Source organism: Triturus cristatus, chromosome 12 (assembly GCF_964204655.1).
Source record: "Triturus cristatus chromosome 12, aTriCri1.1, whole genome shotgun sequence".
NCBI classification, from domain to species: domain Eukaryota; kingdom Metazoa; phylum Chordata; class Amphibia; order Caudata; family Salamandridae; genus Triturus; species Triturus cristatus.
In genome coordinates, this window is record NC_140595.1 from 632,628,811 (window position 1) to 632,652,260 (window position 23,450).

Genomic DNA, 23,450 nt, shown 5'->3' on the forward strand with positions numbered 1-23,450 from the left:
GACATAATATAGAAATATGAACGATCTAATTTCTTCATATGAGCACAACATGGGACCTTAACCTCAGAAGTTGAATGCTAACATAACATGTACATCAAAACAAATAATATCCATAGTGTAAATGCAAGTAAAGCTGCTTAAAAAGGTTAATAAAGGTACTTCCCAAAAATATGTACTGTAGATGGGGTGATATATCCATTCCTTGCCAGCTGAGAAACTCCCAAAGGTTGCTGCATGGAACACATGGAATGGGAGCAAAAGCCGGTGAGGAAAAGTTCAGTGAGGCATTCACCAAAAAGCGAAAGTGCAGGGTAAAGAGAACATTGAAAAATCCTAATCTTATGGGGCCCAGTTTTAGAAGAAATGTTGCTATCCAGTTGTTGACGCCAGTGAGTCAAAACACACAAATCCTCAGATGTCCTTCGAAGAAGAGGTCTGAAGGTATTACAGGGCACTGGGGCACACTGGTGGACTTAAGTTCTCAGCAGCACACTTAGTAGCTTGATGCATAGATCGGGTGAGGCAGGCAAGTTAATTTACCTTTGGGTTATCTCACAGATTCTTGAGTCAGGAGCAGAGCTAGACTCATTAACTTTATCCACACATAATCTGCTGGTGAGCAGGTATGCAAAGTACTCCAGCAACAAACCTTTAATTCACCATAGAAGTTAATGAAGATATTTAGAAGCATTATGGATTCACCTTGGGAATCCAGAAAATAAGTTTGAAATACAGAAAGAATGTTTACCCACAGTGAAATGCTCCTTGGTCTTGCCAGCAAAGGGAATCCCCATGATTGTCTCAAAGTTTGTAAGTACCTTGAGGTGTTGTCACTTTTAAGAAGGGTATTCACCAGACCCATTTTTAAAGAATTGGGGAAAAATGCTTGAGGTAATGATGAATTATTCAAAAGGAATACATTGAGGAACAGGAGCAGGAGAAAAATCAGTAAATTGTGGATGCTTTATAGTTGCAGGCACTGAATGCAAAACAGCATTTGAAACAACACTAACAGATGACAAGGAACTCGATTTAGAGCTGGGTGGTATCAAAGAATCCTGCGAATTCGAGAGAAAATATTAACTAAGAAGGGGAATTCATTAAATGATTTACCATCATCAGACAACCCTCTATGGGGGAGGAAATTCCTTCCATGGACCTTATCCAAGTGTATTATTTCCCCCAGAAATCTGTGCATTTTCCATAACCACTTAACTTTAAAATAGGCTCCAGATTATCTGAATTTAGGCAGGTGTGAATGCGGAGAGTCAGTGTTTATCAATGTCACTCTGAATAGTAACTATTTTATTAAAATACAGTACTTTCTATAATTTGTTTTTGATATTTCGCATTACATAACACACAACACAGATAAAGTTCAAGCTTCATTAAATATATTAGCAGTTGTACTTATCACAGTATTACATCAGTGCACAGCATACAAGATTTCTATTTTGTAAGCATGACATTCTGAGAGCATTAGTTGGCATTACAGTACAAACACGGCAGTACTCTCTTCTGGAAAACTCTCTTTTGGATTTGTCACTGCAGCATCCTAAGCATAAGGAAGTCATCCCTCTAGTGCTTAACCATTAAGATGCTTCTTCCTCTGCGTTCAAACCTCCACTATACATCAAGTACTAATCTGAATCCTCAGTTCTCGTACTAGAATATTTTCCCTGAAGGGACCATGCGGTCTTTCCACTTCTGGCCAAGGGAAGTCACTTGGTCACATCCAAGAACCATACTTTAACAGTAGGGTTCGAGGTATGTGGCCAGGACATGACCACCCTGCACTTAGCCGATAGCATCATTATCACCCACAATCATCTTGCTGCACGCAGAATGACACAGTCATATCCCAGGAGTGTTACTCACGGGCAATCCGGAATATCCATGTTTGCTACCCAGACATTGCCCCAATAATCTACTATCAAATAAGTCGGAACCTTTGGGCAAAACCACACCAAATGTAGAAGTCGGCTTGTGAAGCTCAGCATCCAAGCCATTCAGGACTGCACCTGGAGTCGAATCTATGTAGTGACATTATCATCTGATATACTTGATCTATGTATTTTAAATGTAGTAGGCTGTGGCTGCAGCTAGAGGATACCAACTTTGTATGCAAACTGCAGAACTTCCAGCAGGACTCTGAAATTTCCACCCCTATTTCAGACTCCCACTGTCTCCTAGCCACCAACATGCCTTTTTGCGAGGCATTTGTCATTTCATACAAATTGGCCACCCGGCACCTCGCACCCAGGGCCCTGATAATCTGAGGAATTAGCTTATACTCAAGGGGTTCTGCAGGGTAGAATGGACAACAAAACTGCACTGTGTGTCGCAGTCTAGAGAAGGTGAATATATCTAAGGGATTGATGTTCGCCTTCTCCATAAATTGGTCTAACTCAAGAAAATATTATCTTGATGCAGATGCCCCATTCGTGTAATCCCAGCCTTTTCCATGGAGCATTTGTTTACCTCCTCTGGGGCAATTGGTGCCACTGGGATGCTTGCTAAATGTAATGCAAATGTAAATTCATAAAATAGGAAGACAGTATGTCTTGTACTAAGAAGAAAGTTGAGAAAAGTGTACCTAACATTATCTATAATCTTAGAACAGACATTCATGCTGAGGAAAGGTTTAGATTACCACGTGAATCAGCAATAAAAAATGACAAAATTGATGTTTAGGGCCTTTCTGACTTGATGATTTCAGCAAGAGCAACGGGGAAGGATAATATAAAGAATGGTCCAACCATTCAATCTGTTTAAGTTGTGAGCAAATGAGGATATTAAAGTCGAAAATAATAATTTCAATAAAGGAGCAGAGGCATCTGCATCTGAAGCCCGCACACAAGGAGATCAGCGTTGGAAGAATGTCGATTTTCCTACACTTACATGCTTAGCTGAACAACTAATCGTGAAACGTTAATTAAGAGTGGAAGGTACCAAAAAAGTTGCCATTATTTGAAGAGGATGCTCATCTTATCAGCCCTGGAATCCCCTATCAGTGGTACTGCACCCGGCCAAGAGCTCACCTGCTTCATAAAAAAAAATCTAAACACACATTGGCGGGATTCAATAAAAGTCCTAGTATTCTTTAATTTTCCTATTAGCAGAATGCTTATCTTCTCAATGCATATTATTCAAAAGGTATCATCCTCTACAGAGCGCATTCTTGTTTCTTAATTGCTGTACGATGCATTTTCACATCCTCACAATCCATTACAATTATTGCAATACTTAACACTTCCACTGCAAGTACCCCAGTGATATGATCATGTTTCAAATAAACACTTTTCTCCCAATAGGCTGTCACACCTTGTTCGAATGGCCAAGGGGCAGGCACGGGCTCCTAGGTCTCAAATGCAGGGTTTGAGATTGTTTGTCAATAATTTCCTGGGACCCATACTTCTACGGAGCTGCAAAGTGGGCCAAGTATAACCACTTCAAACTTGACTTTCAGGGTCACAGGGGCAAGCATTCACGGGCTTCTTAGGGAGGTAGTGTGAGAAAGCTTGAACCCAGAGCTCAACAATCAACTAAAAGACCCAATAAAGTGAAAGTCTGTACTAGTGCTTGTCTTTGTGAGATAGGCCTTTAAATACACAGATGCAGGCAATACTACACACTCCAATAGTCATATACTTAATTAGTGCCTCTGGGCGCTATATTCCATGGGCGCTACAGCTTCCTCACGTCCACTTCCAGCACTGTTGCTCGGTACTGGGTCCACCTCGCTCTAAGGACAATCAGGAGTAGCATGAATTTGGCTCAGGAGCAGATTCAATCACTCATAGTTCACAAGATCTACTCAGTCCGTTTGTATTACCCTTTCATGGGAAGAAGACTCTTCCAAGTCCGTTTGCCTCACACATTGCACTCTGAGCGGTTCTTCTGTGCACGTGCTGCGGAGTACTGGCAAGTCTCTGTTGGCAAATCTTTTGGAGCAGACACAGGCCGCTTTTGGCAGTGCATCCACCTAGCCATCTTCTCACGATAGCTGTGCTAGGTCCTGTGAGACTGGCTGAGGGCCTGGTTGTAGCAGCCTAGAAGATTGCAGGCCCAGCCACAAAAGATGCAGTCTGTGGCATGGGGCTCAGCAGTCCAGAAGTGGTGTGGCCCTGTGTTAAAGGGGGTTGTGGGAGGATCCTGCACAGTCAGTAGCTGTAGCCTACGCCTTGGCTGAATTCTCTGGAGATGAAGCCACATTTGGACTTTTAGCATTTCAGAAGTTGCAACCCTGATTGGGCCTTCATCCCTCAAGCCATCGCAGACAAACTCGGTCGCTGTTCCTGTCCAGAACTGGAATTCGTGCCTGGGGAAAGGAGGGGCCTTTTTTACCGAGGTCCTTCCAGATCACTCACATGTAGTCAGCTTCTTCCTGGGCATCACACAGCCAGTGGGGATGTGCAGTACCTTACTCTTCCCAGAACGGTTTCTCCTATAAGCAGGCATGCAGGCGTCTTGGCACTTCAAGATAGGCACACAGTTCCTCCAGCAAGAAATCCAAACTCAGGTGATGTCCCCTCACCTCGGGGAGACTGGCTGTCAGGCAGGCACCAGCCTTAGTTGTACAGCAGTCTTTAGAGTATTCGGAGGAGCACTCACTTGGTCACAGAGAACTCGCTTTCATAGCGGTCTGCAGTTCCAACCCACACCTTTACCATCCACCAAATAGCAGTGTTCAAGGAGACTGATCAGCAGCATGTTGCTCATCAAAAGACCACATTGAATATCTAAAGGAGCCCTGCCGCCAGTCCCCTCACATCAGTGTATGGGAATCTCATCCCAGCTGGAGGAATGTAGGCAACAGGCTTCCAGAGTTTGTGAGCACAGTCCGCAACCACCAACCATCTTGCCGCCAACCCTGGGGCTTCCGAAATGGATCCATTGGCCTAAATACTCTGGCTCATTCACACACCATGCATTTGCTACACTAGTTACACACGCAACCACACTTAACATGCACTAAGGGTGTGGGTAGGTGGACAGAGGTGGAACTTTGCACAAGTGTGCCAGTAAGCCTCAACCTGAGTGAGTCAGATAAAAAGGTCTGGTCACACTATGGATTCCTTTAAACACAGTGTTCTGCCACCACCAATCTATGTTCTAAAGTCACAAAGGGGACAGTAGTTCATTGTCAATAATGAGAGCATGTGTGGTGCGTCCCTCCGGGTCACAAACAGGTCCACGACTTCTCACAGTCAGGGACAGACCTTGGTCTCTGCACAGGTTTTGATTAGTGTGATGCAAAGGCCAAAATAAAAAGTCTGGATACCTATATACAGGTAGTAAGGCACTCAGAGGAGGGGATCACGTATGTGGTCTAAGCAGGGATCAATGCCCTCCCACCAAAGGCACTATTAATTCTGGGGACAGAGGGCAGTAAATAAAACACCCACTATTTCAGAACTTACCAGAGCCACTGTAAGACGAGGATGATGGTGTCCGTCTGGAGAAGCTTTTTACTGCCAGACTCTGCCCCCGCTGTTTCCGTCGCCAGGCTGTTCGACATTTTGAATCAATACTTTGTTTGATCCTGTACCAGTCTGACTCTGTGATTCCGAATTTGTAAAAGAGATGACCTGCAACAAGAATAAGATGAAAGAATATTGTAATACATTCTGGTAAAGTATGTTCTTAGTATACTCATGCGGCATTTAAAGACACATGTTGTTAACACTTTAACACATTACATTAGATAGCCAATAGTACATTCTATCTATTTTACAGCTCTGAACAATTTATCAGAATATAAACAAGTATTACACAGTAGAGGTATAAAATGAAAGCAAAGCAGATCAAGTTTACCTATCAACAAATATAAGACTGTCTAATGATAAGAAGCTTAAAGCTGAGTATAAGAAAAGAAAACACAAAAGCACCCAGTCCCAATCAGTATGTATAGCAAGAACATTATAGTGGTTAGTAGTCCTATAATTCCAGAAGTCTTGCCACATCAGCTGTAACATTTCCAATTAACAGTGTAGATAAAATTATACGGTCTCCACTTGAATGAGTTTTGCCACTTCAACAAGAAAAATACCAAACTAATGTTTTTTTAGGATACTCTTTGTCACCGCCATAGGGGATGGCTGAAGACAGTTTTGTTGGGTTTGTCTACCCACTGCCATTATCAAGAAAGAGTACCCCTTTTACTTAAAAAGAAAAATCAATATTAAGGACAGGCTTAGATCAGATACCGATTTCTCTTAATCAAGAAAATCTGTGGACTACTTAGGAGCACATGAAGATAATCTACCAAGTCCTCCATCTATCTCTGGAAATCTCAGTATTTTAGGATCCTTCTGGATGTTCTGAAGAATCCATTAAAGTCCATGAAAACATTTGATATAAACTAGCATAGTGAACACGCTACTTCTCCTGAGGCTTGAGCCTGGAGACATCTCTGCACCTGAAAGCTAACCTGTTTTAAAAAAACTGTTTTTACCATACCTCTTGTTTTTATGCTCTTCGTTGGTGATTGAATCTGTGTTGCTGAAACTCGTTTCAGAAGGCAAACACATTCTGGGGGGCCGCATTCATCTTTGCGGGCCGGCATTTTGGGGGTATTGTGGTCAGTGGACTAGGCACTTCCTTGACTCTATAATTAGACAGGCTGGCACGCCAAAGGCAAGCCCATCTGCGCCAGTCCGTGCTCGGCTCAGCGCCAGCACCCCTGCCGTTTTCATACCAGGTAAGCCCACCATTCTGAAGTATTCCAGAACATCCCTTTTAGGACTGAACACGACTGGCAAGGGTACTGGCTGTTTATGTCTCACTTTCATTACGAGGCCATCATCACTTCTAGTGGCCTGTCCCAATTGCAACATGACTTTGCCCAATTTCCTATACTAGACCATCAAGTCCATTAATAGCAAAAGGACAGTTATATCTGAGCATGAAATCCCAGTGTTCAAATGCATACTGCTTAATGCAAGATCCTTGGTTAAGCACAGTACTGAGTGTGCAGCGCTAATCGAGGGAAGGGACATAAAGATGGCATTCATTACAGTAGCGTGGACTGACGAAGCCTCAGGCCCAGACCTACTGAAAGCCACCCCACCAGGGTTTTTATGCCATACTTTAAATAGGCCAAACAGGAAAGGGGGGTTGGCAGTAATCTACCATAACTCAATCAAGGCAGCCTTTCACTCAGCCTCCCACTCAGCCTGTGAGGCACTGTCCTTTAACCTTAGCCTATCCCATCATTACACCTTTCAAGGCATCCTATTATATAGATGTCCGGAATCTAGGAGCCCCTTCATAGCATCAATTTGAAACTTGCTGGAAGAAGGGCTCTGCACTGACGCCTAAACAATTATGGGAGATTTCAACTACTATTTGGAGACACTTACGGAACCAGATACAGCGACCCTCATTGACATGATTAACAGTGCCGACCTCAGGCAGCACGTAATAGGCCTTACCCATGTGGCAGGGCACGCCCTGGATGGTATCTTCTCTAACCACCCTTACCTCTTGTTCACCGGTTTGCTGCCTCTCGTTTGGACAGACCATTTTGCTGTTCAATTCGAGTTGGCACTTATGGAACAACGCGCTGGTGGAGAACGCCCTAAGAGGCAGATAGGAATTAGTGCCTGGAACAAAGTTGAGGGCACAGCCTTAGAAAAATTGCTTACCACAATGGCTGGCCGAATACCATCGGGAGTGGAGGAGTCTATCACCGCATACACTAACTGGGTGGAGTTAGCCTGTAATAAACTAGCCCCAGTAAAAACTCTTTTTCCTAAAAAAACACAACTCTCCGCCACATGGTATACGGAGGAACCTAGGGACCAAAAACTTATATGCAGACGCCTTGAGCGGAGCTGGAGTAAAGATTACAAAGAAACTGAGAAAAAGTTATACAAAAACAACCTCCTGATTTATAAACAACTCCTATTCACTGCAAAACAAAAATTCTACGCAAATCGAATTGACGTAGCAAAAAATTCGGCTACAGCGCTTTTTAGAACGGTGTCCAGCCTGGCCTCCCCGTGCCCAGCTACAATTCAGACGAGCCCGGAATAATGTGAAGATATCGCCAGGTCCTTTCTGAATAAAGTGGAGATCATATTCTCAGCGTTTAACGGCCCAAATGCAGCAGGGACGGTCATCGTAACGGAGGAACATAAGCCAGTTGTTGGTCTCCTCCATACCTTTGACAAGTTTGCACCATTATCTACGAGTGAAACTCAAAGGCTCCTCATGGCAGCAAGATCAGGCTCTCCTTATGATCCCTGTCCAGTCTCTGTTGTCAAACTGGCCCCGGGTCCGGTTGCCCGGTCACTTACCTCCATTTGAAAATGCTATGTTTGAAACAGGGCATTTCCCTAAACTCTGGAAGGTTGCCTCGATACTGCCACTACTAAAGAAGCCCAGCCTGGATCCTAAGTACCCCAACAATTTTCGTCCACTTTCGCGTCTTCCTCTTCTAGCAAAATGGTTGAGAAAACATCAATTTCCAGAGAAATCAAAAGACTGCACTGGCTCCCTGTGAGGAATCAGGTGCGTTTTAAAACCCTCTGCACCGTTTACAAGACTCTTCAAGGAACAGGACCTGACCATCTGAAACGACAGTTTCAATAGTATACACCCAAAAGAACTCTTTGCTCACTTGGAGCCAAATTGGTGACAGTACCACCCCCAAAAAAGCAATGTGGGGTGGGAGAAGCTTTGTTGCCTGCATGGCAAAAGTCTGGAAAGACCTCCCTTTCCACTTGAGGAATGCCACCATCTCTTGGCATTTAGGAAGGGATTAAAAACCTGGCTCTTTGACAGGTAAAATTTGTCCGTAACGTTCACTGCTCAAAGGACAATAAACTAGCGCCAGCACACCCTTGGGTAACCGCTGCACTTTAGAAATATTTATAACATAACGCTAACACTCACTTTTACATATATGTTGCACATATCTCAACAAGTCCTGTTCTGATATCTACTTAACACTCTGTTATCTCCAATCTGCATTGTTCTTTGTAAATAAATGTACATTTTCCTTTGTTACTATTGTCTTCTATGCTTGTTATGTTATGTTATGTTATGTTATGTTATGTTATGTTATGTTATGTTATGGTGATTTATATAGCGCACGGCTGCCCCAGCCAAGGGGCGTCCCGGCGCTGCGGAAAAAACCAAATGCAGAGAGAAAGGAACACAAAAAGAGAAGCAATTATTGAAAGAGGTGAGTTTTGATAGCCTTTCTAAAGGTCAAAAGATCCTGCATGCCACGGATAGATTCCGGAAGACTATTCCATAGCTTGGCAGCTAAAAAGCTAAAGGATCGGCCGCCTACTCTGGCCAGTCTAGTGCGGGGAATGATCGCAAGATGTTGTCCCTCTGATCGAAGCGACCTCCTAGGAGTATACTCCGACAGGAGGGGGCATAGCATCGGGGGAGAGGCGGTTTTAAGGATTTTAAAGGCTAAACATAGTGCCTTAAACTGTATCCTTTTACCCACCGGGAGCCAGTGTAATTTTTTCAAGGCTCCGGTCGTCGAGGATTGGCGAGGAAGACCTACCAGCACCAGCTTGCAAGATTATATTACCTATTTCTTCCTTGCAAATAGTATTAAATGACTGTTGGACATGGCCATTTTGGCAGGATCACCCCCAGATGTTTGCCTTCTGCTGCTGAACCTGTTTTTTGTTAGCAGTAGGACATTACCACAACTAACTAATGCCAAAGTGCTTGTGCTCTCTCCTTCAAATATGGTAACATTGACTACACCTAATTGGCACATTTAAATGACTTGCAAGCCCCTAGTAAATTGTACTACCTGTACCCAGGGCCTGTAAATTGAATGCTACCAGTGGGCCTGTGACACTCATTGTGCCACCCACTGAAGTAGCCTTTTAAAACATGTCTCAGGCCTGCCACTTCACCCTGTAGAGCAGTTTTAAACTGCCATTTCAACCTGACAAAATAAACGTTTTGCCAGGCCTAAACCTTCTTTTTTAATATTATAAGCCACCCTTAGGTAGAGCCTAAAGGCTCAAAGGACAGGGCGCACTGCGTTTAAAAAGTAGGACATGTGTACTTACGTTTTATATGGCCTGGCAATGAAAAACTGCTACAGTCGTTTTTCACTTGGGTAAGCCCTATCTCCTCCATTGACTAACACAAGGTTACCTTATTACATTATAGAAGAGCTAACTTTGGATTGTGAGTAGATAGAAATATATTGTTTACACTCACTAATTGTAATTTTAAATCCTCTTTAAGACACAATTCTGAAAACGTCACTTTTAGAAACTTCAAAAAGAAAAATTGATGAATGGAATGTCAAACATTACCCCCCCCCCCCCCCCCCCCCCCCCAGTTCAGAGATCTGGGCCTAAATCCATAGTTTTTTTGCTCACCACCCCATTACAATTTGGACCCAGCCATATGCAAATCAGTCTTGACCCTGCTACCCATGAGAACAGTTCAGTCTGAACTGAAAAGCCAGGTCCTCCCTGGACCGGAAACAACCATCCTGGGAACGGTTTCGGAGTATCACCCCTCATCAGCCAGGCAAGCTTGACTCCAGTGGCATAGCAAGTCACAATTCTGAAAATGCCACTTTTAGAAAGGTGGCTTTTTTTATCCCAACCATTTGTGCCTTCCGCCAGTACCTGAATGATTCTGATGTTGGGGTTTGTGTATTGCTTCCAGACAATAACACCAAGGGGTTTTGGGTGTGAACAAGATGGGTCATCCTGGCAGGATGACTGGAAGGAGCTCTACCCAGCCCTACTTGCACTTCAAAGGGTTTTACTTCCTGCACATACAAAGGAATCTAACACCTGGTATGGCCTGCCTTTTGTCACCACCAGTTTTAGTATACTGACAGGAGAAGAACTTTTCAGAACCAGATGTGGGGCCTGGAGAGGGAATCCCCCCAGACAAAGACTGGTACCAGGTATTTAATTGGACTTCCACAGCCACCTTTCAGAACACTCTTGGACCTGTGGAAGTTAAAGAAGAAGGACTGCCCTGCTGCCAGAGGACTTCCCTGCTGCTTGAAAGACTGGACCTGCTTGCCTTCATCCCAGGCTAACCAGAGTGACTCCAAGGGTCAGTTAGTTGACCTTGTGTAAGAGCTACAGGGACACAACAAGCTTCAGATGCCTCCCTGCATCTGCCCTGCTGCAAATGGACATGCAACTGGAACTCCTGAGCCCCAGTGGCCTCTCCTGGAGTGAGTCCCTAATACCCAAGAGGTGCCTTGCCAGATTCTAGACCCTTGGCTGGCATCAGCGTGTACTCCTCCCAAACAAAAGGTGAAAATGATGAAGTCTGGGCTGCTCGTCACCCATTTGATCCAAGACTGCCGGCCCATAGCGACTGCCAACGTGAAGCCCCAGTAACACCTCCTCATGTTGAGAGCAACTTCCAGTGATGATCGACAGTGCGAGACCCACACTTTGCGCTTAAGCAATGACAGCCTGTGACAACTGCCAACACAAATCTACAGTAATGACAGTCTGTGACATCTGACCAGCTCTCCCCGCTACAGCAATGACTGTCTCCAACGCTCAGCCTGGTCCTTGCAAGCTCCTCCACCATGAAAAGAACTCTTCGCAACGGACTTTGAAGGTAACTTTTAACATATAGAGTAAATTTTAAAGATTTTAATTTTGCTGTTTTTATGTATATATACTTTATTAATCTTCTAATATTATTTTATTTTATAAACAGTCTCGGACCCCCTGAATAGGCTTTGAACATCCCCAGGGGCCTACAAACTACAGGTTAGGAACCACTGTGTTATCCAATATCTTCGTTATCTTGGTTACAATTTCACAACAATAATCACCATACTGATGGGGGACCTCAATGTCAAGATTAGAAGCAATAACACTGGGTATGAAGAAGTTATGGGCAACCGTGGCCTTGGTGACATGAATGCGAACGGTGAAAGGCTTAAAGATCTCTTTGCCCTGAACTTCCTGGTGATAGACAGCAGTGTATTCCCACACAAAAGAATACACAAAACAACATGGGTGCCACCAGAATATATATCAGAGAATCAGATAGACCATTTCTGCATTGACAAAAAGTTCCAGAGGTCCTTGCAGGATCTGAGAGTGATGAGAGGAGTGGACGTGGAGTCAGACCATCAACTGGTCGTGGCCACGCTAAAGCTGAAGAATGGATTGAACCACAAACCAAAGCCAGCGATATAACACCATTCTCCTCAAAGATGCACAGAAAAGGAGTAAATACTCAGTCACCCTTGGTGACAAGTTTCAAGCCTTGCAAGAACTAGAGAACGATAGATACCCAGTGGAAAGTCAATGGGAGAAGATCAAAGAAACAGTGACATCAACCTGCCATGAGGTACTAGGTCCCAAAACACCAGCATAAAGAATGGATTTCCACCAAGACTTTCTGCAAAATCCGTGAGGGAAGGAAAAAACAAACTAGAGTCAACACCTGCTGAATAAAAGCAGAAAAAGCTAAAGCTCAACGCAAATACATCAAAATCAACATGGAAGCAAAGAGATGCTTAAGAGCAGACAAGCGAAGATTCATTGATGGTCTTGTCACAGAAGCCCAGGAAGCAGTAAGTCATGGAAACTTGAAAGAACTCTACAACATAACTAGGAAACTCTCCGCCAGATACAGCAAACCAGAAAGACCTATTAAAGACAAAGCTGAGAAGACATTCAAGGGTAATGAAGTTCAACAATGAAGATGGGTGGAGCACTGCGAAGAACTGCTGAACGAGCCTGTGAAGCAATCTCCACCAGACATCCAGCCAGCTCAAAAGGACTTGCCAATCGACTGCAGCAGACCAACCAAGGAAGAAATACAGCACGCCATCAAACATCTGAGAAATAGGAAGGCAGCAGGACCTGATATTCCTGCAGATGAACTGAAGGCAGAGATTGAAACATCAGTAGACATGCTGTTTGGAAGGATCAGGGCAGAGGAAAAGGTGCCATCAGCAGTGGCGGCTCCTCGAGGGAATGCTGCGGGGCGGTGAGGCGGGGCAGGGGAGGTGCAGGGTGGGGGGTAGTAAACTCCAGGATTGGGCCAAACGAAGTTGAGTAAATAAATAAAACTCATTTCATTGCGTGCACTGCAACGCCAAATCGGCGAGGCAGCGTGCACTGTAATACGTTTTATTTATTTATTTCTTTACTCAACTCCTTTCGGCCCAATTCCGGAGTTTACTACCCCCCACCCTGCGCCTCCCCCGCCCCGCCTCACCGCCCCGCAGCACTCCTTCAAGGAGCCGCCACTGGCCATCAGACTGGTAGGAGAGACAAGAAAGGTGACCTGAGCAATCTATCAATCGCAGGCAAAGTGTTAAACAGAGTCATCCTGAACGGAACAAAGGAGTAAGTTGGCACTCAATTGCGAGACAGCAAGCTGGCATTCACAAAGATAGATCCGGCACAGACCAGATTAGAACACTGCGCATCATCATTGAGCAGTCGATGGAATCGAACTCTCCCCTCTATGTCAAATTCATTGACTATGAGCAGACAACCGACGGCATGGGCAGAAAGACCCTTTGTAAACTCCTCCGCCACTACAGTGTGCCAGATAAACTTGCAAGAATCATCAGGCACTCTTACGAGAGAATGACATGCAAGATAGTCCATGGAGGACAACTCACTGAAGCCTTCCAAGTGAGGACCACAGTAGGCCAGGGTTGTAGCTTTTGCCTGTTGTCTTCCTACAGGCCATAGACTAGATCATGAAGATATCCACAGCAAGCACAAGAAATGGGATCCAGTTGACACCTTGGACGCAGGTCGACAAACTGGACTTTGCAAATGACCTGGCCCTACTCTCCCATGCCCAGATGCATGAGAAGATCAACAATGTGGCAGCCACATCAGCACAACGTGGCCTCAACGTCCAGAGGGGAAAAACAGGATCCTGAAGGCTAACACGGTCAGCGCAATGGCAATCACTCTTGCAGGCGATGAATTGGAAGAGGTTTAGGCCTTCACCCACATAAACAGTGTCCTAGACAAGCAGGGCAGCACAGACACCGACGTCAAGGCAAGAACCAGCAAAGCAAGGGCTGCCTTCATTCAGCTAAAGAAGATGTGGAGCTTCAAGGACCTAACACTGCAAACCAAGATCAGGATGTAAAATCGGGCCTTCTGTATGAACCAAAAACTCGGAGGACAACAGTGACCACCACCAAAAAAGTCCTGACCTTCATCAACACCTGTCTGAGGAAAATCCACCAAATCTGCTGGTCAAACGCCATCAGAAACAATGACCTAAGGCCGCAGACTTACCAACTCCCTGTTCATGAAGAAATCATGAAAAGACGCTGGGGCTGGATAGGTCACACCCCGGCAAGCCCGCAGCAAACACCACCATGCAAGCCCTGACCCTCAAGGGAAAAGGAAAAGAGGAAGGCCAAGAAGCATCTACCACTGAGGCCTCGAGGCAGACGGCAAGGAGATGGATTAGACCTGGAGTCATATCGAAAGAAAAGCCCAGGACAGAGATGGCTGGAGAGTCCTGGCTGATGACCTTTACCCCAGGAGGGGTAGTATGCATAAGTAAGTAAGTTTCAAATGTTACACTATAAAGAGTAGTTTTCAGGGATTTGTGTACCTTGAGAACTAAAATGATTAATGATTTTCCTGCTCTCCAACGTGTTTAATTCCATGCCAAACTCGTGGAACACTTGTTAATAATTTTAAAGATTTTAAAGCTAATGTTGAGAGCCTTTTAATTAAAGCATTTTTTCCTCATTAGGTCTCGCTGAGCCCCAGCGCTTGCGCTGGCTCGGAGAGACATTTTATAGTTGGGATTTTCAAAGTGCTGCCGTGGCCTAAAGCTTCAGTGCACGTGAACGTGCACGCGCGCAGCGCCATGTGTCTTTCCTCGGCAGCACGCGATCGCGATCACTTTCACTTTCGTGGCCGAGGAAAGTTGCGAAAGCTTGTTCTCTCTCTGCCCCCCTCGCATCCTGAAGCTCATGTCCTTCTTCGTTTTATTGCATTCACCCCTACTTCTTTCCTATCTCTGCTTACCTCTTAGGCACTACCTTTCCTTACCGCCCTTCCCCTGCTCTCACTCGCCTTCCCTTCCTTCTTCGTCTTCCTCCTCTTCTCTCTCTTGTTTTCTTGCACTTTCATTTCTTCCCCTCTCTTCCTCCCTTTCACGTCCCCCTTTCCCTGCCTGTGCGTACATTCACCTCTCCTTGCCCTGACTGCTCCCTCTCTCCACATCTGCCTCCTCCCCCACGCCCTCGCCTTACATTTTCCCTCCGTGTCTTCCTACTCCCTCTCCCACGCCCTCCGCCTCCGCTTCTCCTGCCCCTGACCCGGGCTGCTCTCCTCCCGCCGACCACAGACAGGACCCTCGGCGCCGCTTCCCCCGGCCTTACCTGCGGGAGGGGGTCGGGACAGTCCGCCAGCCTCAAGCTATCCAGTGGTCCCGGGTGTTGTTCCTCATGTGGGACGGAGAGGGGGGTTCCCGGCCGCACAGCCTCCCCCTGTGTGGATGCAGCGATTGATCAGTCCCAGACACGAAAACGCGAATAAATGGCAGATTGCTGGGGGCATTTGGTGCAGATGCAGCCCTGAGTAGCCCCTGGCCAGTGCAGGCCCAGTTTTACTGCTGGCTGAATGCCACATCAACACCCAGCAGCACTCACGGACAGCGGAATGGCACACGCCATATCGCCCCCTTCTCTTACCAGCACTGCACAGCCCAGAGCAAGCAGGTGAGTGATGACGAGGGCACGGATGTGTCCATGGTGGCACGGCTGTCCCAGAGTTTCTTCATTTTCAGGCTCCTCAAGCCGAGGTCTCCACTCTGGGCCTCCTCCCAACCCAATTGCGCTACGCTTTATTAACAGTACTTTGGGCCACACCGGGGGTGTGCTACAGACTAACAGGCAGCGTGCTTTCTATCCACTCCCACTTACCACGCTGGTGTGCCCTTAGCCTGCTTCACTATCGGTGCCATCCTTTTACCTACCCACGTGGGCACTTCATGTACGGGGGAGGCCTCTCGCCTCTTGCAGGAGGGTCAGCATAGGCTGCAGGGCCTTAACTTGCGGGCACCATCAGTCATGCTTCTCTCCCGCCGCACTCTCCTTTCTTTAACCTTCCTAGCCACAACGCATCGGCGCCCGGCCTTTGTGCGGGCTATCTTGCGATCCCTTCTTCCTGCTTGTAGGCGTCACCAGGGGGTGCGTGATTCCCTTTCGCCGAACTTTCACTCCAGCAGTGCTTCCCCCACACTCAACCAGGCATTGTACTGTGTTTTTGTCTGTGTGGGCACTTTAGGTACATGTGTGTCACGCTTCATGCTGTGTGGGTTTCTTTTGTCTGCTGCTGCACTCCACCCCCTCACCCCTTTCAAATACCATCCCGGCTTCGCTCAGTTGGACCCATGGGCTCACCTTATGCCCTAGAATCTGCATGTTATGCCCCATTTTGCAGGGTTAAACTTGTAATAGGCAATAATTATTGCAGACCATATATTCTGATCTCTGGAGTATCGAATCGTATGTGCTGAGTTAATGTAAGTATCCAGTGATGTGAGAGGCCTGTTGTACCCCTGGTTTGTTGCTGGGTGCTGAGTGTGCATTGTGTCTTCATGTTTTTGAGGGGATTGTTAGTCATGAGTGGTGTTGATGTGCAAATGTTGTGCTTTAGTGTCTGGCATTGAGATGCATCACTTGTAATCCCCAAGGACTGTTCAAGAGATGCTCCTCCTTGCCCCCTGAATGGCTCAGTTGTAGGCGTCAAAAGTGCAGGAATGCTCTGTAAGCTTCTCCTTAGCACCTCCATACTATGTAGCACTGTGGTGCATTGGGTGATACCCTCATAGCTGCCAAGTTTCTCAGGTCCATGCGCGATGTGCTGCACCAGTCCATGTTTTCTGGCTTGGAATTCTGGGACTTGTAGTTCTGTTTTATAATGGAATAAACAATACTACAAGTCCCACAATTCAAAGCCAAAAGACATCACTCATGCATGGACCTGGGAGACTTGGCAAGGAATTTACCCTACAATATTGGATGGAATCATGACTTGTTGAGTGCCACCCCTTGCTCATTTAACAGGCCCTATGGGATCTTTGAGTGCCACCTCTTGCTCATTTAACAGGCCCTATGGGATCTTTGAGTGGCACCCCTGGCAAATTTTGCAGCACCTTAGTGCTAGTGTCACTGTGGTGATGAGCACAACCTTGGGGTATTTAGCCACACCCTGGCACAACGCGACAGCAATAGTTTTATTTTAGGTATTTGCGACAGATCAGACATTGCACCTAGAAGCAGCCAAGAACTTTAAAGCGTACATTTTTATTGCAGCAGGAACAGCATCTCAGACATGAGGTCTTGTACCAACAACAGTAGCACAATAGATTGTATAAACCAGGATGTAGTGTGAGGGACATTTGGAAGCAGTCAGTGCAGTGCGCTAACTAGTGCTGCGACAATTTCGTGTTATGTTAGTTTTTTACGAGGCATAGTTGTACAGTTTTCTTTATTTTGTTTTACTTTTTATGAAATTCCAGACATTAGTCCAACTTGAGGCACAGAAAGATACAGTGAGCTGCCCACAAATACATAGCTGTTGGTTCAGTGGAAGAAGGCAGGATTTGAACCCTCCAGTCAAGGTTCAAGTTAGGCCTGGGCGGAGTTTGCTGAATCGCACTATGCAGAGCTCTGCGAAGTGTCGAAAAACTCTGCCTCGCTACGCGGAGTTCTGCGAGCAGCGGAGTGTGCTACGTCGTGCTATTTGCGCTGATTTTTAGCACCAGGAGTTTCTCCTGCGTTGTAAAATAGCATGAACAGCATCATGCGTAGCATCAGAGGGTACTGCTTCTATCTGAATCTTGATTAGATTTTCTACACGAATTACAGCTTCCTCAACACGAGCGGCAGCTTTCTCTACGCGAGCGGTAGCAACCTGCCGCGACCGCCCGCGTTTAGAAATCTCTCCGAGAGGTGGTCTAGCATGCAATTTCTCTCTCTTTTGCGCGAGAAAAAAACGGCAAAACTCCGCTTGCGGAACAGAATTGTTTGCCCACCCCTAGTTCAAGTGCAGAATGTTACGGAAATTTCTCCCAGTGGGTGTTCACTTGCTTTGTTTATTCACTACAATATAGCACAGCTCAGAGGCGTGTGGTTGAGATGCAGGGGCCAATTTGGTCTGAGGTTGCAACAGACTAAGATAAGAGCAAGAGAAAGAACAAGCATTGGCATAGCCAATAGGTCTCGCCTTTGGGACATTATAAGTGTTTAGCCATGCAACAGTTAATGTTGTTGCAGTAAGGATATTGTGCTGCATAACTAAATACTTATAAGGTGAAGAGCTCGGTTCAGTCACAAAGCTCTCTGCCTGCAGCTTCTAGACAGTCTGCTTGTTGCGTCCACCCTGCCCGTCCTCCTCCCATTCCCTCTCCCAGCAGCTTGTTCTTTGATCTTCTGATAGCGCTCCTACTCTCCATGACCCCCATTGCTCTGGGTCTCTGACAGTCCGTAGTCCGCGAGTATGATCTGTGCCCCCAGCCCCCACAGGCACTACTGCAAACAGTTTTATAACAAACGAATTTCGGAGGAAAAAAAGTAAGATATTTAATTTACTGGATCGAGTTGGTTGTTGCATTTGGTGGATATTTTATTTGCACAGGATTTAAAGGCTAGAGCGTTTCTTCTGTCCATTCATTTACAGCGCTTCATGGCTGCCGCGGTGCTGTTAGACACTGGGCGCTGCAGCAGGGGCTGTGACGCCGTCAGACTTCAGATTTAAGATCAGGATGGGCCCCCCTCTGACCCATGCGGTCGAGGGTTCCAGTATTATCCTGCTATATCTTAATTGCATGATATAGCGCTTAGTACCCCTGACGAGGATTCAGCTGTGTCCTCATTTTCCGGGCTCACAGAAGAGGTTTGTTGCCTGCATCTCGGATATCAGATATGCCCTTTTCAGGTGCTCGTCTTAACAAGCATTTGCAATGCAATAGGTCTCGCATTTACGCGAGTTTGAGCTATTAACAATGGAAATAACAATGCTATTTATTTTTGTTTTTAAAACATAAATAAAAGGCGGAGTCATTTACAATGCCAATAGCTTAAACTTGCGTAATTGCGAGACCTATTGCATTGCAAATGCTTGTTTTTCTACTGTCACCCTTTGAATAGAAGATTATGATAATTTCTACATACAGGCAAGCCTTCATGCAGAGCCACTTTCAGAAACGTCCTCATTTAGTTTTCTTGCCAACAATTTCAGTGGGAAATTTGAGTTTCAACCCAAAGAACTGTCCACAGACATGCCTGCCTTCCTGCGTCAGTTTATGGTGAGTTCCCTGGGAGGACGGTACTGGAGGATAAAATAGAGACATGGTTCGCTCAAGTGGGTTTGTGCATATTTTCCCAGGAAAAAGTCTGTGGATGTGGTTAAAAGGTTTCTCGGAATCTATGCCCAGCACTACAAGAGGTGTTCTATATTACTGTGATGAATCAATTGGATCTAAAAACAATAACACGATTATATTTACATGTCTGGACAGGGTCCAAGAAGACCATCTATAGACAAACATTTAATAAAGGTACTTCTGGCATGCTAGTGGCATCTGAAAAAAGTATGACTTCTGATGTTAATATTTTGTCCTTCTTTCACCCTGTGTATTTAGATCAGAACTTCCAGGCGTGGTGCTGCTCACTTTTTACTTCACTCAGAGTAGTATCTATTTTTCTGTCTCATTGCAACATATGATAACTCTGGCCTGAAAACATGGCTTGAGATGTCCGCAACGAGGTCCTGATGGTGGAAAACGAAATCAAAATATTTCCATAAGGGTCATATCAGTTCCACACCCGAACTAAAACGTTTCACAATCCATGCAATACGTCGTACATGCCTGGAAATATCCTGATGCTAACATATTCTAAAGTGCTGTAGAGTGCAAACAGGCAACTGAGGGGTGGTAGAACTGCCCAGTTATTGATTTAGACAGGGCCATTCAAAGCAAAAATACACCTTTCTCATTACAAAATGAAATTAACAACGGTATTAACCCCTTGTGTGCCCCGCCCTTTGCCGGGCGTTGAATTAGCGGGCGGGGTTCATGACGAGATAGTCTCGTCATGGGCACAGCGCAACCGCGGCCCATGACGAGACTATCTCGTCATGGGCACTCAAGGGGTTAAAGTACAATACTTACTTCCCGCTATGCCGATTGGCATGTAGGGGAACAACGAAAGACCTGCCCTGCTGAGCTCTTAAGAGTGCAATAGGTTTGGCAAAATTCAGTACTATATTTAAAAAGGGTTAAGTGAGTCGAATATCTGTGCATTGAAATAGTAGGAAAAAGTACATGTGTAACGGGGATTAAAAGTATTTTGGTTAAAGCTGAATGAGTGTGTTAACATTAACATTAGAACAATCAATTATAAAGGTATATATATAAGTATGCCAAACATTTTAATACTAAAGTTACAGAAGAACAGCAGCCCAAGAGCCAGCGCTTAATTTTTGAAAGAATGAGTGCTGGTACCCAAATCTCTGCCCAGAAGCCCGCAGCCAGTGCAATTAAAGGTCAGCATGCCCAATACCCAGGCTGGTAGTGTTGGATCCAACTCAAACACCTTTAATTCACTGCCGCATGTGGCAGAGAGGAGAGATCAGGGACCACGATGGACTGCACGACAAAAGCAGAAACACCCCCATCGACAGAAAGTATGCCCAAATCCGAAGCACCAGTTTTTTCAGATAAAAGGAGGCACGTGACGGCTGCATCCATAGTGTCTGTAGTTTGGTGACACTGCACTTAAGTAATCCAAATGAGGAAGACAATATTTAGAGTTAGCAACCTCAAATAACACGTGTGCATAGGCCTATAAGACATGCATATCAAAAACAAAATGCAAATTAAAGATCCGGCTATGGCATAACAAAAGGTGAACAAGGAAATACACATGTAAGATCTTTCTGAAAGTGCATCACAAGAGGCGACTTTGATAAGGAGGGCTGACCCGGTAAATGCAAAAAAAACAGAGAGAGGAAAAAAATAACCTTTAGGTATGCCATGGGTAAGACCTTGCCGGCCCAATGACAGACCAAACAGAAGCAGGTCAGAAAGCTTTGCCTGTAATGGATTGACCAGACGGTTCTTGCACCAGGACACAACGTTTGAAAGCTTTCAGAATAGATCAACTTTGTGACGAATGATGAGCAGCCAAGATGACATCCACAACTTTGTCAGACAGGTCAAAACCACTTATCTGGTTCCACTCAATCTCTACTCACGGAGGTGTAGATTGTGGAGGTTCAGATGAAGAACACTCCCCTGTTGCTGGGACAGTAAGCCTTCCTAAAGAGGAGGACAGAGCAGAGGACACTGGACTCCATGAAACACTCAGCAGTTCAGAATACCAGACCCTTTCAGCCCAGTCCAGTGCTATCGGGATGATCAGATCTTAGTCCAATCAGACCTTCTCCAGAACCCAGGGAAGCAGTGACACAGGCAGAAACCCAAAAGTGACCGGAGTCCCACAGAGAGCAAACCGAGTCTCAGAAGAAGCCTCAAGGTAGAAATCACTGGATGTAAAAATCGAGACACTGAGTGTTCTCACTGCTAGCAGAAAAATCTATGGCCCCACAGGGAGAAGAAGGCTTGAACTACCTCTAAGTACAACCACCATTCATGGTTGACTAGATGACTCCTGCTGACTTTGTCCGAATGCTAGGTGGTTGACTGTCAGCGAAGTCCCTTGAAGACTGAGCCACCTCCACAGTTGCAGCTCTTCCTAGCACAGGATAAGAGACCCCACAAGGACCCTGCTTGTTACAATATGACATGGCAGCAGTTTTCTCCGTCAGGATCTGGACAGGCTTACTGTTGATAGGCCTTCAGCACCAGCAAACTGACTTGTAACTCCAGCTGACATAGAGCCTCTGCTCCACTGGATACCAGAGGCCTCTAATTTCCAAATCACCAAGGGGAAGGTTTACCTAGGGGAGTCGGAGAGGAGGATCTCTGGTCTCTCTCTCAGTCCAGAGACTGTGCATCTGTTACCACCATCAGCTCCGGATGGAGTAAGGAAAACAGACCGAACTCGTTCTTGTCGGGGGTCCCCTCAACCCTTGGGATTCTTCTTTTTGGCCTCTCAGCCTTGGCAGTCCACCTAGCCCCGCCAACTGTGTTAAAAGTCTGGGAGTCGTCATCAGTAGTAATCTCTCCATGACGCCCCAGATTAGCGCGGTAGTCTCCTCCAGCCATTTCCAATTAAGGAAAATTAAGAAAATCTCCCGGCTACTTACTTCCGAGGCTCTTACCTTGGCCCTGATGGCGCTTGTAATATCGAGGTTAGACTACGCCAACGCGCTCTATGTAGGCATCCCAGCCTACCAACTCAGGCGGCTTCAGCTGATCCAGAATCAGGCTGCCCGCCTGATCCACTTCCTCCCTAGAGATCATCATGTCCGTCCCCTCCTAAAGAGCCTTCATTGGCTCCCTGTAGCCGCCCGCTGTAAGTTCAAGCTGGGTTGTATCATTTACAAATCTCTAGCCGGCCAGGGCCCCCTCTTTATTTCTTCCCTTCTTCAATCCTACGTCCCTTCCCGCACTCTCCGGTCTTCCCAAATGGTCTTGCTTTCCATCCCTAGATATAAGAGGAAGAAACACGGCGGGCTCAAGTTCTCCTTCCTGGCCCCCACTTTTTGGAACTCCCTCCCCTTGTCCCTGAGATTGACCACTTCGTACCCCAGCTTCAGATCTGCCCTTAAAACTTTTCTTTTCACAGAATCTTATCAATAAACGGCCTTTGCGCTATCTTCTGCTCTCTTTACTTTGGCGCCAAGAAACCTAATGGTGTTAGTTGCGCCCTTATAAATTTATTTAACATAACATAACATAACAGCCAGCCACAAGTCATGTTGGCAACCGTCAACTCCCACTGAAGGTCCTGGAGTTGTCTTGTCTGCAATGCATATGCCGTATAGGAGGTATCACTACTGCAAAGCCCACTTGATGGAGAGGTTCCATGGTACAGCCCATGTATGCTTACGGGCATGAGGCACCATAAGGATGCATGAGCCAAGTAAACTAAGAAACCTCAGAAACATCCGGGCCAGAAAATAGGAATGTGCACAAATAATCCAGATCATATCCTTATTGTCATAGGCTCGCTGGAGGGGTGGAAAGGCTTCAAATGCCACTGCACCCAGGACAGCCCATATAAAGGGAATAGTCTGCACTAGCCAATGGCGGGATTTTGGCTAGTTGACAGAGAATCCCAGGCAGGGCAACAGGGAAATAGTAATCCGTAGGTGGTCCGTGACTGACTTCGACAAGCCTACATTCAGCAGCGAGACTTCGAGGTACAAGAATATGTGTATCTTTGTCCTGCACAGAATGGCACAACCACCAACATAACCTTCTCAAGTACCAGAGGGGCCAAAAGGAGGCCAAAAGAGAGGATGGTAAAATTAAAGTACTCTGACCCTACAAGG

The 23,450-nt window shown here is 45.9% G+C and overlaps 1 protein-coding gene across 4 annotated transcripts in view; it reads right to left on the reverse strand.

The window, feature by feature from the left end:
- BANP (BTG3 associated nuclear protein) overlaps positions 1 to 23,450 on the reverse strand; it is a 973,724-nt gene that overhangs the window by 516,024 nt on the left and 434,250 nt on the right. For all 4 annotated transcript variants that reach the window (XM_085637629.1, XM_085637628.1, XM_085637630.1 and 1 more), the window contains one exon: positions 5,424 to 5,591. In XM_085637629.1, coding sequence (XP_085493755.1) covers positions 5,424 to 5,591 — 168 coding nt within the window. The remainder of the gene's footprint in view (positions 1 to 5,423; positions 5,592 to 23,450) is intronic.